This window comes from Castor canadensis, chromosome 16, assembly GCF_047511655.1.
Source record: "Castor canadensis chromosome 16, mCasCan1.hap1v2, whole genome shotgun sequence".
Taxonomy (NCBI): Eukaryota; Metazoa; Chordata; class Mammalia; order Rodentia; family Castoridae; genus Castor; species Castor canadensis.
In genome coordinates, this window is record NC_133401.1 from 66,487,488 (window position 1) to 66,504,899 (window position 17,412).

Genomic DNA, 17,412 nt, shown 5'->3' on the forward strand with positions numbered 1-17,412 from the left:
TGGCCAAGAGGTCACACACATGGCTCATTCCTATAGTTACATGGTCCCAACTCAGCTGCCAGAGAGGCTGGGCAACAGAAGGGAGAGTGGATTTCCTGTCCTCACCCAGGTTCTGCCCACCAAAAGACCCCAAAGGACATTCTGTGGATAGAAGTTGCCAAGGACAGTGAGGCAAGCTAAGGTGCTTAGTGCTGCCAGGATGAGGCTGTGTCTGTGCCCCCTGCCTTGGCCTCTCCTCCTCTTCAGCCTGAACTCCTGGGTTCTTGCCACAGGAACCCCACTAGACCCTCCACCCAGGTCCCCAAGGCCTTCCTCGAGGTTGGCTATGCCCCTTCCACTCTTCAGATCCAGCGTGGCGGGCAGCTTGTGCCCAGGGCTGGCCCTAAGCCTTTACTCTGGTCTGGCTCCTCTCGGGGCCATCAGTGCCCCTCCTGGAGTGCAGTCAGGGCCAGCGGAGGCCATGTCTGTCCTTCCAGGTTCTTATTTCAGCTCCAACCCTGGGAAGCCCCAGGACCAACTGTGGACTTACAAGAGGAATATGACAAGCCTTCAAGGGCCGTCTGGGTTGTGGCTTGAGGCCCACAAACCCAGGGCTGCCTGGGCTACTGTTTAGTAAGCAGGGACTAAGGTCAAGTTCAGGCGTTCACACAGCAGGCATTGGCACTCTGCACAAGTCTTCAGACAGTCGCTACTGGCCACATTGTCCTTTTAAATCCAAGTGTTGATTAATTACAAGCACATTACCCATTAGGATGGCTACTATAAAAAATAACAAGTATTGCGGGGAGGTGGAAAAATGGAAGCCCTCGTGCATTGTGGTGGGAGCGTAAAATGATACAGCGGCCGTGGAAAGCAGTTTGGTGGCCACTCTGAAAGTTAAACAGAAAATGACCACATGGCTCAGTAGCACAAGGTTTTGAACAGATTTTTATACACCATGATCACAGCAGCACTGTTCACAACAGCCAAAAGTCAAAGCAACCTAATGTCTATGAATGGATGCACAAAATGTGGGTTTGTACATACAATGGAATGTAATTCAGCCTCAAAAAGGAAGGGAAAGTCAGATGTGGTGGTTCATGCCTATAATCCCAGAATTTGGAAGGCAGAAGCAAGAGGATCATGAGTTTAAGGCCAGCCTGAGCTATACAGAGAGACCCTATTTCAAAAAAAAAAGGAAGGGAAGGGAAGGGAATTCTGACACATGCTATAATATGGATGACTTCTAGGATGTTGTGATAAATAAAATAAGCCAGTTATAAAAGGACAAATATCACAAATATATGCATTCAGTATGAATTCAGTTATGTGAGGTACCTAGAGTGATCAAATTCTCAGAGATAGAAAGTAGAATAATAGCTGGGTGTAGTGGCTCACACCTGCAATCTCAGCTGGAGATGAGGAAGATCATGGTTTAAGGCCAGCCTGGGCAAAAAGTTAGGAAAGCTCCATCTCAATCAACAAGTCAAGTGGTGGTACCTATCTGTAATTCCAGCTATTTGGGAGAGTAAAACAGGAAGATCTCAGTCCAGGCCTTCCTGGGCAAAAAAAAAAGACCCTATCCGAGGTGTAACTAAAACAAAAAGGGATGAGGGCATGGCTCAAGCAGTAAATCGCCTGCCTAGAAAGTGTGAGGCCCTGAGATCAAACCCCAGTATCACCACCAAGAAAGAAAGAAAAGGAAGGAGAGAGGGAGGGTGCGGGGATAGCGGTGGCTGCAGCAATGAGAGCGCTTCCATTGTGGCTGAGCTCTGTCAGATGGCAGCTTACTAGAAGGTTGTCCTCTCTCAGTCACACTTCTTCAGCACCCCTCGCCCCCAGATTGTCAAAGGCCCCGTGCCTTAGATGGACTGCCCCCTGGGCATGCACACACTCTCCACAAGGACACAGGGTATTAATTGTCAGGGCAACGCCACGCTCCCAGCTGAGCTGAACCTTATCTCCCTTGTCCACACTGTGCTCCTGCAGTGCAGGGTGGAGCTCAGATTTGGGGGAGGCCCCTCGCTGCCCACCCTGAGCCTGGCTGAGCCCCAGGACTCTCTGAAGGACTCACCACCATGTCTAGGACAAGTACTCACTCAGTAAACATTTGCTGAATTCATAAATGCACATCAGCAAAACATGGAAAAAAGACACGGTCCAAATATTCTTTCTCAAATCCCTGGATTTGTCTCCTAAAATCCTTTTGTTGTTGTTGTTATGACAAACTCATTTCAATTTAAGAATTTTTGTATTCCTTATGCTCTTTTAGAAGCTAAGCATCCCATTATCTAAAATGCAGCTACAGGTGGAACATGGGGATGTGAATGAATAGAAGCTCACTGGTGAAACCCAGAGAAAGTTTTGGAATTTCTCCAACCAACTCTCTGTGACACAGGCACCCTCCCCCAGGGAAAAGGAGAACCTGCCCCCATCAGCTATATGAAGAACCCACCATGGATACCCCACCTTCAGCCAGAGTCTGGGTGGACTTCTCAAGAATGAGTCTTCATGTGTTGTCCCTAAATCAAATACTGTCATTGTCATGTTAGCAAAAGCATATGTTATTTAGAGATTGAAAACGTGTTCATGGAGGCTGAAAAACACAGCTCACCTCCAATTATATCATTTAATTCTCCTAACAGTGCCCAAGATGGGAATTACTGACCCATCTTAAAGATGAGAAAACCAAGGCTCAGGGAACTAGAGCAGTTTTCCCAGTGACACACCTGGGGAAGGTGAGGCCAGGAGTTGACCTACACTGTCTAATTCCAAGCACAGCCCCTTCCTCCACTGCACTGGAAGGCAGTAGAATGCTTCCAAGAAGAACACTTATTTTGAAGGCTGACAAGACTTTTACATCAACCTGTCTCGGAGACTTAGTGTGATGATTTCCTAAGATATTGCATGATAAGTGCCTAGCACAAGCCTAGCACACAGCCACATCTAATATGTGAGCTCAATAATTACAGCCATTTTGGTTTTATTACTATTATTATTACATTTAAGTTCATATGAGACAAACTAATTAGTCTCAAAATGAATACGACATTAACCACATTCTCCAAAATAAAATGCACTTTCAAATGCAAAGGACTTCTGTCTGTCCCACTTTGCAGATGAGAAGGTTGGGGGTAGTGGGAATGCCTCACCCAAGCAGAAAGGTGAACACAGGCAGGAGTTGTCCTCCAGTATTCAGTTCACTCCCTTTTGGGCCCTAATGCATTTTTCCCCAGAGCCTTGGGGACTCCGATCTACGTGCCAATGTAGGTCCCAGGGGCTCACCACCTGCCCAGAAAAGCAGAGCTGCGAAGCATGCCCAAACCCCATCTCTGTACCCCTTCCTGCCTGCCTCCAGCTGGAGCCCTGGAGGACCTCAGTCACTGACAAACTTTAGGCTCCTATTCTCCCACCAAGTCTCCTTCAAGGGGCCAGTCTCCGAGAGCAGAGGCTCGCTCCAGTCTAACCATGGCCCCAGCTCAGCTCAGCCCTCCAGTGTCCCACCGGTCCCCACTTACAATATTCATTAGTGTCAGCAAGTACTTCTGCACGTGCTCCTTCCCGTGGAACTGGACCACAGAGTCGTCCACGCCCAGCAGGACTTCGATGTTGTAGTCATCGTCAGCAGTATGCCTGCGCACCCTCCGCCTGGAGCTGTTGACACGCTCCTCCAGGACGCCCAGGGCATGGCTGAGGCTGTCCAGGTTGACTGAGGAGGCTCCTGGAAGGAGAGGACACTGTTCAGCAGCAGCCCAGGTCCACCAGGGACATCACAGCAGGACAGACCCACCCCCCCAACTTGGTGCAACTCAGCCCCTCCAGGTAGCAGAACAACTGTGTCATTTAAAACACACATCACCCTGGGCTAAGGGCATCGTTGTTCCCACTTTACACAAGAACAAACTGAGGTCCAGAGAGAGGCAGAGTGGTGTGACAAGCCACTCAGACTCAGCGACACTCAAATCGCCACCTCAGCAGCTTCATTTCAAGGCTAGTTCTTTCCCCAGTATTGGTAGTGACTCCAGCTGCAGCCTGGGCCAAGGGGTCCTCTTGAGACTGTGAGACTCAGTATAAATACCAGGACAGCCATTGGGCAGAAAGGCTGGAGTGCAGCTGGCACAGCAGGAGTGAGTGGCAGAGCCAGCTCTCTGCATCATGTACTCACTCACATACTCCCAAAGGGCTGCCTGGGTGCCAACATGTTATTAGGGGGAAACTGAGGCCCAGTCCAGCAGAATGCATTCCATAGCATCTCCTTGGGCCTGGATCCCCTCCAAGGACTTTCTGCTCAGTCTTTCGCTGAGGGGGTGGAATAGATGGTCCCCTTCCTGGGCCAGGGTCTCATGCGCCTACTCTCTGCCCTCACCAGGTAGATGGCCTGTCCCCATCAAGTGGAGACCAACATGGATGCCTCTCATGACAGTCTGCCCTGGGCAGGTGCTGCCCTCCAGGCCATGAGCTGGCCATGGTGAGGAGTGGGGTCTGAGATGCCTCAGTTGAGGCACCCAGGGCTCCAAGGTATTGTCCCTAGTGCCTGCTCAGATGTGGCTTCTGCCTGTGTTTCTATCCATTCTCACAGAAGCTAGAGCTCAGCTTGGACCAGAGCTCCAGTCTCCAGCCCTCCCCTGCCGTCACCTCTTGGGGTAGCAGCAGACTGGTGAGGCTGACCTTCAGCACTGACAGCTGATCCAGACCCCACTGCCCACTAAACCCTCATGCTCATGACTTGCAGCCTGCTTACTCCCACCCTGCAGATGACGTCTGTGTCAGAGTCCTGCCCGCTTCCACAGAGTCCTCAAAGACTCCTGCCCTGAGACAGCTTTGGGGGCCACAGGTCACCAGGACATGACCAACACAGGTCCATCCTATGGCCCCCACAAGCAAGGGCCTTGCTCAGTTGTGATGCTGCTGCATCACCGCCAGTCACTAATCCCCACAGCCTCTTATCTGCTGCCTCCTCCACACAGGGACAGGCAGTCCCTCCATGTCAAGGTGGCACATGACAGGTTCTGGAGGCAGAGGCAGGCCTCCAAAGGGAGTGTGCTGCTCATGGAGATCAAGGCAGTCTGATTGCTCCCCACACCAGCCCCCAACACATCTCATCCAGTGAGACAACAGGTGTCCTTGGTAGGAACTACTGTTCCCATTTGACAGACAAGGAGACTGAGGGAACCTCAGCACAGTTGAGTCTCAGCTAGAAATTTGCTCCTCACACCTTGCTGTGTGTCTCAACAAAACAAATTGACTGATAGGTTGTAGGTCCAAGCCTGCAGCTTGGCCATGGGCAAGACCAGGGGGAAGAGGGGAGGTGAGGAGCAGTGGGTGAGGCTTTGACAGGGAAGATAAGCAAGCTAGCATAGCACAGGACGGCTGCCTGGGTACTGTACCTTCTGGGGTTCTTGAGACTCTGGCCCTCCCAACGCACACACATGCACACACACATCCACACGGATTGCATGGACGTGCAGTGCGCGCACACACACACACACACACACACACACACGGCAGGCACTGCCCAGGGCTGCTCTGGGGACAGGAACGGGGCAGCAGCCCTGCAGGCAAGGCCCGTGCAAAACTGAGGCTCCGCTCAGCTGCTTGGAGATGATTCAGGGCCATCCCTGCTGCCTCCAGAGGAGATGCTGGGGACTTAAACTTGACAGAGGGCTTGAGGAATTGCTACTCTATTTTTATACATTTATTTCTTTGCATTTTCAACCAGCAGGGACAGCTCACCTTCAGAACCACCTTGGGAAGCAGAAAGATGGTAATTTCCACAGAAAATGCCTCCCCTGGGGAAGAGGCTGGACATGACCTTCCAGCCCTATCAAGCTAAGGGTCACAACAGGAGCATCCCCTGGGGCAAAAACAGATCACTGAGGTGTTTGTTAGGGTCATGTGGCATTTTAAAAATACCTTATTTGGTTGATAGTGTTTGAAAATTGGGAGATTTCACATTAAAATTATCTAGACCATCCACTTTCTCTTGAAGAATTAGGAGATGGGGCCACCCCTCCTGTAACCCAGGGATGTGAACTGAGGTCATACATGGAGATAGGACACATGGGGTCCAGGTCACCAGGGCACCCACCTGCCACCCTTGATGCTTTTCTAGCCCCCAAACGGCTCAGAACAGTGATGCCCTCGAACAGAAGTGTGGAGAAGCTACTGTATGGCTGGAGCTGGCCTCAGGCCTGTCTTGGAGCTGCATCCACCAAGCAAACATGGTTTTTATATGAACTGTATGTGATGGGTTCTTCAAACTGCAGCGTTTCCTAAGAATGTTGATTGCACCTTAAGCGTAATTTTTGTTGGTAACATTTTTCTCATCACGATTAGTTTAGGGACGACTTGGACCTTGTGTTCTAGAACACTCCTCTTCCCCTAAAGCCCAGCCCCTATAGAGAAGCCCCAAAGTTCAGGGCAAAGTAGGTGAAGACAGAAAGACAGTCCCTGAGGTCAGCTGGCAGGGGACAGCCGCCATGCAGTAAGACCTCTGGAAACCTCAGGCTTGCTCAAAGACCCCTCAGGCAAAGTCACGGGGTCTGCATTGCCCCTAGGCCTGGGGCTACATGAGCCTGGTTCAGCCACCTTCCTGCCCTTCTCTATCCCAATGGGACCTGACAGTCAGGCTGGTATTTCCCTTCATCAGTTATGAGGGTCACTTTGATTTTCTCATGATGAGCTTGACTTTGAAGCCCAGACCACACTCTGATCTTAACAGGCTCATCTCTCAGCCCCCTGCTATAAAGAACACTGGCCAGCAACAAGCTTTGGCATGGTCTTGGTCTGGCTTCCTAGAGATTCCCACAACATCAACCTTGGCCTTTGGGACCTTCCCACCAGTGCTGGCTTCCCTATTTGAAAATCTCGGCTCTGCTTGGTCCTTCCAGGCCAGGAGCAACAGTCTCTTGCCACTCTGTACCCCTCTCCTGTCAGCTCCCACACACTTGCAGCCTGGGCCTGCTAGGCCACAGTGGCCAAAGCTCCACATTCGTGGGCCAGGCTAGGTACATAGCTGTCCATGCTGCCTGTCTCCTGAAGAGGCAGGAGGATGCTGCTGGCTTGAGTCTCCCTTCCCCCCAAGAAGTAACTGGCACCCCAGAAATGGCTCCCTGGAGGGCTGAGGCTCCCCGCCAAGGGGAGGTGTCTTTCACAGGGTTTTATCTTTTAAACGAGTAACCAAAGAGATGCAAAGTTCCTAGCATTCTCTGTGCTTGGGGACCCTTCTAGACAGCAGCTGGTGCTCTCTTTGCTCATGTCTTGTGCAAAGGATGACACAGCAGGAAGCGTATCCAAGAGCTATCCTCAGTTTTAGAGTCTCTAGAGTGGAAAGGAAAGGCTGTTAAAGAGTCGATCAACAGACTGGGGAGAGGACAGGATAAGGAATTGCAGATGTCCTGTCCGAGGAAGCCTGAAGCAACTGCCATCCCAGGAAATGGGTGAGTCACAGTGGCCAAGTTCATTTGCCGTCCCATAAAGCAAAGGGTGCTGCCTGCCCCCAGGAGCTTATGGGCCAGCCTCCTGGGAGTGACCCCTTGGCATCCACGGGGGCAAAGGCACATGCACAGCCCTTCAGGGCAACAAAGCTTGGTCACTCCCATGTAATCTTCACATCGAGGACAAGGCTCCTTCCTGCCCCCTGTTCTAGCAGGACTGTGGTTCATCTCCCAAAGGTTCAGGAGCTAAAAGCTTGGTCCCCATTGTTACTGAGATGTTGGAACCATTAAGAGGTGGGGCAGAGAGGAAGGGAAATGAGGTCACTGGGACTCCACGTGCAGGAATGAATCAGCACCATCTCACAGGACTGGATTATTTCCCTCCCCTCCTGCCCTCCGAGAACAGGCTGTTGTAAGAGTAAGCCTGGACACTCCTGTTTCTTACTTCCTTCCTTGCAAAGCCATCTCCCCCTCTCACACCATTGTGATGCCATCTGACACGCCATGACACATCTGGGAGGAGGGGAGCTCTAGCCAGGACACCAGCTGTGTGAATTTTCCTCCCACTAGAGCAAAGCAAAACAAACCTCTTTTCTTTATTCATTACCCAGAGTCAAGTATTTTGTTATAACAACACAAAATGAACTAAGACAAGCAGAAAGGGAATAGAGAAGCAGAAGATTAAGTGACTCCATCAAACAACATTGCCAGAGAGAAGGAGCTGGGACCTGAGCCCAGGTCTGGACCCAAAAAGTTATTTTTTTTTTCTTCTAAAGAATGGTGATGTTTATTTAGAAATAGCAGGGCATTGCAATGAGAATATGCATGCCATAGTCAACTATGAGTGTGTCCCCATGCTCTTAATATGGCCTAGAACAGCTCCTGCATATTGCTAGCAAGGCTTAGTTTGGGGAAACCAAAATTGGTAGTGGGATGTATTTAGTCCAGAGAAGAGACAAGCTGGGCTTGAAGCTGTAACTTCAGAGCATTAGTGTCAGCTGCTCTATAGTATCAAGGATGCCCAGTGCTTGCCACACCCTGGGCAAAGGCCCTGCCCACATGTTGCCAAGCTGGTTTCTTCACCTGGGAGGCCCTTGCTGCTGCTTCTGCCCAAAGTTAGCCTCCCAGGTCCCACAGGATCTCCCAAAATGCCCAGAAGGAAGACAGCCTGCAGTCCATGGTGCTGAAGTCCCTGCCTTCCTCCCATGTTGGGCTCAGAGCTTATGGAAGACATGGCCATGTGTGGTCTGTTATGGTTTGGATCTTACATGTCCCCAAAAGGCTCAAATGGTGAACACTTTGCCTCTGGCTGGTGGCACTGCAGGAATGCAGTAGAAACTTTAGGAGGTAGGGTCTGTGGAAGGAAATTAGGTCCCTGGGGTGTGACCTTGAAGGGGATATTAGATCCATTGCCCCTTCCTGGCTCTCGCCTGGCTTCCTGGCAGCCATGAGATGCACAGTCACCTTCACAGGTTGTAGCCGTTATGTACTCTGCTGCCACAGGCCCAGAAACCATAAGCACGAATAAACCTTCCTTCTTTGTAAGTTGTTTATCTCAGGCATTTTGTCATAATAATGCAGAGCTGCCTAATGCACTCCCCACATGCGTCCTCCAAAGACCTTACAGAGCATCCCTGAGACCAACAAGGATGGGATGGGGAGAGCCTTGGGACCTGGGAAAGCATACTGCTCAGTGGCAGGTTGTTATCTGCTGTTCCCTCTCCATAGAATGAACTTCTCTTTATCTTTCCCATTCTTTAGATGACAACTGAAATGCTGTCTGCTTAAGGAATCTTTTCTCATTTCATCCTGGGTTAAAATAATCCCTCCTCCAAATCCTCCATGACAGTGTCTCGTTCCCTTCTTTCATGGAGTGAGCCCCATGTGCACTTCTAGTGTCACTTACAAATTTGCTTGTGCTTTTGCTGCACAGGGCCTCTCCCTTGGATGGAGGCCCTTGGAGGACAGGGGGCCATGCTTTTAGGTATTTCTCAGTTTCCTCAGTGCCCCCACAGTTAGCCATTGGGGAAGGAGTCATGGTGGCGAGATGCAATGGGAACGTAAAGCCCAGAAAAAGGGAGGCAGGCATCCTCCTGGGAGCTGAAGGCTGGTCTGGAAGGAGAGGCGGGTGCACATAGGGCCAGGAAGGCCAGGGGAAGCAGGAGCAAAAATGTGGTGATAGACAGAGGGACGTAAGATGGAACCAAATTGAGCTATAAATTTGATTATGCATGAGGCATAATCAATACAAAATGACCAGGAGGGGTTAAAGCAAATGGGTGAAGAAACAAAATTGCCAACAAAAAGAAACCAGGCATTATAATATTCATGAGGTAAAATACAATCCAAAGCATAGAAGGGGGCAGACTACTAAAACAGTGCATTGAGAAGACATGAGAGATGGGAAGCTTGAAGCTCCCGATGGAGCTTCAAAGTGATGCAAGAAGACAATACATGTGCATGTTTGATGCACTTATTCCAGAAAACAACAGATGGGTTGGATGGAACATTAAGTCAGAATATCAAAGCTTTGATGTTAATAAGATGATCTAGCATTCAAACCCCCAAGCCATAAGCACGCCCTTTGCAAGCACACGCTGAATAAGTTCCTAGTTTGACTACACACTAGGACACAAAAAAAACCCCTGAAAAAATTGTGCCCACGATCACTAACATTGAGACAAGATCAGAAAATAATAAGAAGAAAGTCCCTAAATAGAAAATATAAATTTCCACTGTTGGCTCAAGTAGAGAACTTGAATAAACCAAAACCTTAGAAAAAACTAAGAAGAAAAGAAAAAAACTTAGAAAAAACTGAGAAGGTAGTCAAAGGAAAGCCTAGAAGCTTTTATAGAAAAGTTTTTCCAAACCTAGAAGGAATAAATACCTCTCATCTTGCATAAAATGAATATATAAAGATCAATACCTTTCTTGTACACAGTAATAACCAGCCAGAAAACCGGGCAGGGAAAAAGAGGCTTGTCAACTTGGCAACTATGTAGCAAAACTCCGGAAATTCTTAGGAATAAATAAAAATAATGAAGCCAGGTGCCAGCGGCTCAAGTGTGTAATCCTAGTTACTCCAGGGAGGCTGAAATTGGGAGGACAGCAGTTCGAGGCCAATCCTGGGCAAAAAAAAATTCCTGAGGCAATGGAAAAAGACTGTGCAGGGTGTGCATGTCACCCTAGCTATAGAAGGGAGTCTAACAGGAGGATCACCGTCCAAGATAACCTGGGCAAGAAGCAAGACCTTATCTCTAAAATAACCAGAGTAAAAAGGGCTGGGGAGTGGCTAGAGCATCTGCCTAGCAAGCTTGAAGCCCTGAGTTTAAACCCTAGATACTACCACCCCCCAAAATATCAGAATGAATGAATATATAAAGACTACACAAAAAGCAATATTGTCTAAAACTCTACAAAAATATCAAAAAAGACTTCAGTGAATGAAGAGACAGTGATCGATCTTAGATTAGGAGTTGATTCTCTTCCAAATTCATCTGTAAGTTTAAAACAATCACCATCAAAAAATCATTAAACTCCAGCAAAGAAATCCCAAAATTCACCTGGAAGATAACACATGGGAGGATACCCAGAAAAACACCAATAGGAATAAAATGAGGGTACTTGTTTTTCAAATTAATGGAACATATTATAAAAATAAGTTATAATTTAGTGGTGCCAGAGTAATGAAAGACACAGACAATGGAACTGAATAAAAAGTCCAAAACCAAGGCCAGGCACATGGAAGACTTCTGGATAAAAATGACGGGTTGAACACATACATCCCATTTGGCTCCTTTATGGAATCCCATGGAAACTTGAGTCAAGTGATCTTTTCTTTTTTTTTTTTTTTTAAGGACAGGATGAAAGAGTAAGAAATAATAACAGAACAGTCAGAGGCTACAAAGCAGAGGAGCTTTCTATGGTAATGGACTTGGTATATCCAAGATAGCTGAACCCCAAGCTGGCAGAGAGGAGAGTCAAGGGTCATAGAATCCTCCAGAGGTTCTGAAAGTGATGAACCAAGAAACATGTAGAAGTGAGGGGAAGGCAGGGTTGAAAGCAATAGGACTAACTGAAAGCTAGTGCCAAATCCCCTTCCTGCACCCTGTGCTCCTCTTCTGCATTGTCATTGGACTAAAGGCTCAGTTTCTCCTGAAAAGGTGTGAAAGAGGCTCTCTGAGTTGCAGACACCAGGTGTAGTTGGGGAAAAGTACTACCTGGGCACCGGAGGCTCATGCCTACAGTCCTAGCTACTCAGGAGGCAGAGATCAGAAGGATCGAGGTTCAAAGCCAGCCCGGGCAAATAGTTCATGAGGTTCTATCTCCAAAAATCCCAGTGGGCTGGTGGAGTGGCTCAAGGTGTAGGCCCTGAGTTCAAACCCCAGTACTGCAAAAAAAAGTATCATGCCTGAAACAGGAAGACTAAAGGAAGGCAGAAACACCAGCCCACTTTTCAGTTAATTCCCAGAATGCAGGTGGTCAGGTCTTCACCCTACTAGGCAGGAGACTGGAATAGTCTTCTCCAGGGAATCTGGCCCACCAACAGTATCACTGCTCAACTACATGCGTCAGGCTTCCTTGTTGTCCACCCTTACACATGAGCAGCCAGCCAAGGACCACCAGCTCTCTGATGCAAAATACCACCACTACAGATGGACCAAGAAGGAACAAAACAATCAGAAAGAAAAGAGGAAACAGAGATTATACAGGAAAGTGGGGGAAACTATTTTTGTATCCTCTGCTAAGGCAGATATTACATCCATTAAACAAGACATGAAGAGAACAATCAAGAGGTTCTTTGAAATTAAAAATATTTTGGCAGAAATGATAAACTCAGTGGAAGAAATGGCAAAATAAAATTGAGAAATCTCCCAGAAAGTAAAACAATAAGCCAAAGACTTGAACAATTACAAAAAAAGATAACAAAATTAGGGGACCTGACCAGAAGTACATCATCTGGGTAAGAGAAGCCTGATAAAGAGAAGAGAGAAACAGAGAAGAAATTATTAATGAAATAATGCACGGAAATTTCCCGTAATTGGAAGGTGGTCCCAGGTTGAAAGATTCAGCTAGTACCCAGCAGAGTAGAAGAAAACAGACACACATTGTCATGAAATCTCAGAACACACGAGTCCACAAACTTCCATAGAGCATAAGAGGAGGGAATAAGTAGGTTACAGAAGAGGTCACAGGCAAAGGACTGGAGTAAGGAATAACTTAGACTTCATAGAAGCAACATTAGGAGCAGGAAAACAGTGGAGCAAAGCCTTTGAAATTGTGAAAGAAAATGATTTCCTAACTGCCATCCTATACTCAAATTTTCAGTGACGTACTGAAGTGGAATAAAGACATTTCCATGCTTGTAAGTTCTCAGAATATTTACCTGTCAAGCACCCATTTAAAAAAAGCTACTGAAGGATGTGCTCCATCAAAACAAAAAAAGGTGACCAAGAAAGAGTTAAGATATGAGAAACAGGAGATCCCATGTAGAAGGAATAGTAAGGCTATCCCTTGGAGCATGATGAAAGGTGACCCCTGGATGAAACCTCTAGCCCAGATGTAGATGATGCCATGCTACAGCAATGTGACCTGAGGTAGATTGTCATCACTAAAACCCCCACTTCCCTGGGGCCATCTTTTTAACTTGAGGACAGAATACCCAGAAGAACTTGGTTCAGGTTCTCAACAGTACTTGGCTTGTCCTAACCATATGTTAGCAAGGGTCTCTGGGATCCTGCAGGAGATAGGTGATGGTAGACTTAGAAGCAGAAGGTACAAAGGTCCCCTACCTCTGACTGTATTTCAGCTGATTGTCTAGTACCTGGTTCATACCTCATCCCTGCCAGGTGCCCACTGTGGAAAGCCCATGCCTCCAGGACTCTTGTGACCTTGCTTACAACTTCCCCCTAGAAGGGGCCTTGTCAACTCTCAGAGGAGCAGAAGTCAGCCCATGAGCTGGAGGCCCACCCTCTCACTTCTTGGAGCCTCTGTCCACTGGGGGCAGGCTGCCGTCTCCTTCCAGGCCTAGTGTGTACTCGTCCTTCTGTCTTAATATTAATTACCTTTGGTATTCATTCTTATGTAAATTATAAGTGACCAAATAAAACAGTAAAAAAATGGTAAAAGTAGCAGATGGTAAAAATCCAGTGGACATTCTGGCAGGCTGGCACTACTTAGTCCATTATGTATAAGAGTAATTTAGGGCCCAAATCCTAAAGACACAAGACGTCTATAATCTATCTCAGCCTTTTCCTCCCTCCTTCCATCCCTCCTTTTCTTCCTGCTTTACTTTATTATTATATTATTATTTTTGGTGCTGGGGGTTGAGCCCAGAGCCTCACACATATTAAACACACATACATACAGTCTACCTCTGAGCTACACTAGCTCCCAGCCCTCTCCTCAAAGCAACGCTTGTCCCATGGGCCACTCTTCACTGCCCAGGTCTGGGCCTGCATGTAGACCTGCTTGTCTGTTTGAAAGATGACAGTGCAGAGCTTTTATGGCAGCACTGAGTGGATGGGTTGGTGGGAGCTGGAAACAACCCGATTGTGATAGTGGGCAAGGTGAAGAGGCAAGTGTGGATGCGTGTACCCCATACTGTGCTCCACAGGTAACTTAGAAGTCTGGAATTCATGTAGATAAATTAATCTTTTTTCTTTTTCTTTTTCTTGCCAGTACTAGGGGTGGAACTCATGGCCTTATGGTTGCTACCATTTGAACCTCAGCCCTTTTTGCTTTGGTTATATCTGAGACAGGCTCTTGCATTTATGCCCAGGCTGGTCTGGATCAGGATCCTGCTGTTTGTGCTTCTCCTTGTAGTTGGGATGATAGGCATATGCCATAGGTTGGGTTGGAGTCTAGCAAGCTTTTTGTATTGAACCACAATCCTTCTCATCTCCACCTTCCAAGTAGCTAGGATTACAGGCTTGAGCTACTGCACCCAGCCAAGATGGATGGGTATTAAAATCAAAGTGCCAAGTGCAAAATGCAGGAAACAGAATGAGATACTTAATGCAGCACAATCATGTTAGTTAAAAAACACAGATTGAAGGCAGCAACTTGAATTTTGCAGGCACATACACTAACAAAAGGATTCCCTTGGGTCACCTAGACCAGGTGTTCATTGCAGGGTAAGAGAAAGGGCAAAAGAATGGTGGGGGTTTGTTTTTACTATGTTAGGATAACTGGTTAGATGGGGTAGGAAAAGGTCGACTTGGGACCTCACATCTTATGCAAAAACAAACTCCAGGTAGATCACTGTTAGTAGTTTGTGGGTGGTCTAAGTGTCCTAGGATCCACTGTGATTAAAGCTTGGTCCTCAAGGTGGTGGTGTTGGAGGTTGTGTAACCTTTGGGAGTGGGGTGAACTGGGAAGTCCTTAGGTATTTCTTGTACAATCCCTTGAGTTCTCTCCAGAGGATTATTACAAAAGGAGCAAGCCTGGCTTTGCCAAATCTCTTTGTCTTTGCTATTGGCTCGAAATGTAATTGTTATCTTGATGTGACTCAGCCAAGAACTGAGCCCATGCCAGCACCATGCCCTTGAACCCCACCAGAACTGTGAGCTGAATAGAACCTTTCTCTTTATAAAGTTAACTCCCTCAGGTACTTTATGGTAGTAACACAAGCTGACTAACACAATGGGTGACCTGGGATAATCAAAACGAAGTCACAGAAGTGCTAGAAGAAAACCTAACTAAATGCTTTTTATAACTCAATATTGGGTGGGCTTTGGGCTCTAAGTCTAGTGCCCTTTCCCTTTCCTCTCCTTTACTTCCCCTTGTCTGTGAGCCACTGCACACTTCCCTGTCCTCTGCCAGCTGATCAGGGTGTATGGGCAGCTGCCCAAGGCCCCGGTGCATAGACAGAGGTGCCATGATGGTGCTCCAAGCCATCAACCATGTGGATGTAAACAAATTGCACCCCCTACCCCATTCACAGGGCTAAAGAGTCTCTGGACCTCAGTTCTTATCATTGCCCTGCAGAGCAAGGACTCCTAACCCTGCTCAGAAACGGACAGAAGACTTACTAAACTAGACTAAGGCCCTGATGTTAGTGAACACGCATCCAGAACTCCAGCCCAGCTCCCTCCACTGACAACTACTGCCAGGGCCTTGCAGGGACTGCTGGCTAGGCCCACGGGAACCAAAATGCCAGATTCCAGAAGCCTCACAGAGTACACATTAGGCCCCGGATCCAGGGAGGTCATCTGGAGGAAGGTCACTCTTTCACTTGTTAACTTTCAAGACATAATCACTCCATGACTGTGAATTCACCTAAAAACGATCATTAAGATAAAATATGTTTACGCTGATGCATAATGAGGACACGGCAAGAGGCCCTGTTTGGCAGCAGGCTGGCTCTTTGGAGGCTCTGGGAAGCAGAAAGCAGACTTGGCCCCATGGGGGCCATCGGCACAGAGTCCCACTGGTGAGTTTTATTAAAAGGAGTTCATTATGATTATTTCTTCCCAGCCTTTCTAACTTTATTACCAAATCTGAATTAATTTTTGCAACTCCAACAGATGCAGTTCATCCAGAGTTATTTTTATGAGTCGAGGTGGAATAAAGGAGCTGGGTGGGGCTCCTGGGGCACTCACCCGTGAGGACCACATCAGTAGCAGCTGCACTGCATCTCCGAAGAAAGTTCTGTCAATCACCATGGAATGGGACTGCCCCCACAGACCCTTCTGCCCCAGGCCTGTTTCTTCACCTCACAAAGCTTCCTCCCTCGGGAGGAAAAAGAGAAGGCTAGAGAAGAGGGCAAAGAGGCAAAGGATGCCCCCCAGTGGTGGGCACAGAGCCTCCTGGCCTTCCCAGCACCCACTTGCCATCAATGAGCCACCTGGATTGTACAACATGGTGACCTGTCATGTTTTGGGTGCTCGTCCTAGACGTTTCCTTTGGTGAATGACACTCTCCCACTGCCAGAGGAGCCAAGCTCACTGAACCCTCCAGCTCCACAAGTACCAACCCAGCCAGGTCATTGAACCCAAGACCATTTATTGGTGTATATGGGAAGACGCTTGGGCTCCAGGTATCAGGGTGGGAGGCAGTGATCCTGCTCCCAGAGAGCAGGACCAAGCGCCGCTTGTGTATGTCCTTCAAAGGTTCATGTGCTAGAAGCTTCGTCCCAGTGTGATGATGTGAGAGGTGATGGAACCTTAAAGAGGTGGCCTGGGGGTGGTGTCCAGGTCACTGGGGACATGAACCTTAGAACAGATAGTGTAGTTAATTGGGACCCAGGTTAGTTCCCATGAGAACAAGCTGTTCTAAAAGAGTGAGTTGTGTCCCTGAATTGTTCTGGCTTCCTGTTTCACTTCATGGTCTCTTCTGTAAGTGCTCCCACCTTTATGGTGCCATTGGCCACGAGGCCCTCACCAGAGGCTGACCAGACTTTCAGCCTTCCAAAACTGTGAGATAAGCAATGCCCCATTTCTTTATAAAGTATCTAGCTTTGGGTATTTTGTTATAACCAACAGAAAATGGACTAAAACAGGTAGTGACACTGTTGAAGTCCCCAAATCCAGTTGTGATTGAGGCTGATACATCCCTGTTCTTTAAGTCAATTCACTTGGCTTTCTGTTTCTTGTAACCACAAGAGTCCTAGCACGGCCCCACACAGGCACAATCGTATGTGTTGGCCTCAGCTAGACGCTACAGTTTGGTTTAGTCAGAGTGCCCTAAGACTACCGAGGCATCAGATTTGCCACTCTTTTCTGCCCTAGGCTTATACTTCCCACTTTTGGAGGAACCCTAGTGTGGGATGAAGAGGAAACCTGCTGTATATTTAAGGCCTATGGCCCAGGAAAAGGGATCAGGCAAGATTCCTGTAGAAATGTGGAGGCCACTGAAATTGGGCCCAAGTTGTTAGGGCTGTGATGGATGCCCAGGAGTTCTCAAAGTTTCTCCCAGGTTGCCTGCAGCAGGGCTCAGGGGTCTGCTGTCTACAGACCTCACCTGGAGGTTCCAAAACACCTGCCCCATTCTGCCA

General features: G+C 48.0%; 1 protein-coding gene across 1 annotated transcript in view; it reads right to left on the minus strand.

Annotated features, from left to right (window-relative positions):
* Adamts2 (ADAM metallopeptidase with thrombospondin type 1 motif 2) overlaps positions 1-17,412 on the minus strand; it is a 240,526-nt gene that overhangs the window by 89,440 nt on the left and 133,674 nt on the right. Inside the window, exon 4 of the mRNA XM_020166816.2 lies at positions 3,498-3,700. Coding sequence (XP_020022405.2) covers positions 3,498-3,700 — 203 coding nt within the window. The remainder of the gene's footprint in view (positions 1-3,497; positions 3,701-17,412) is intronic.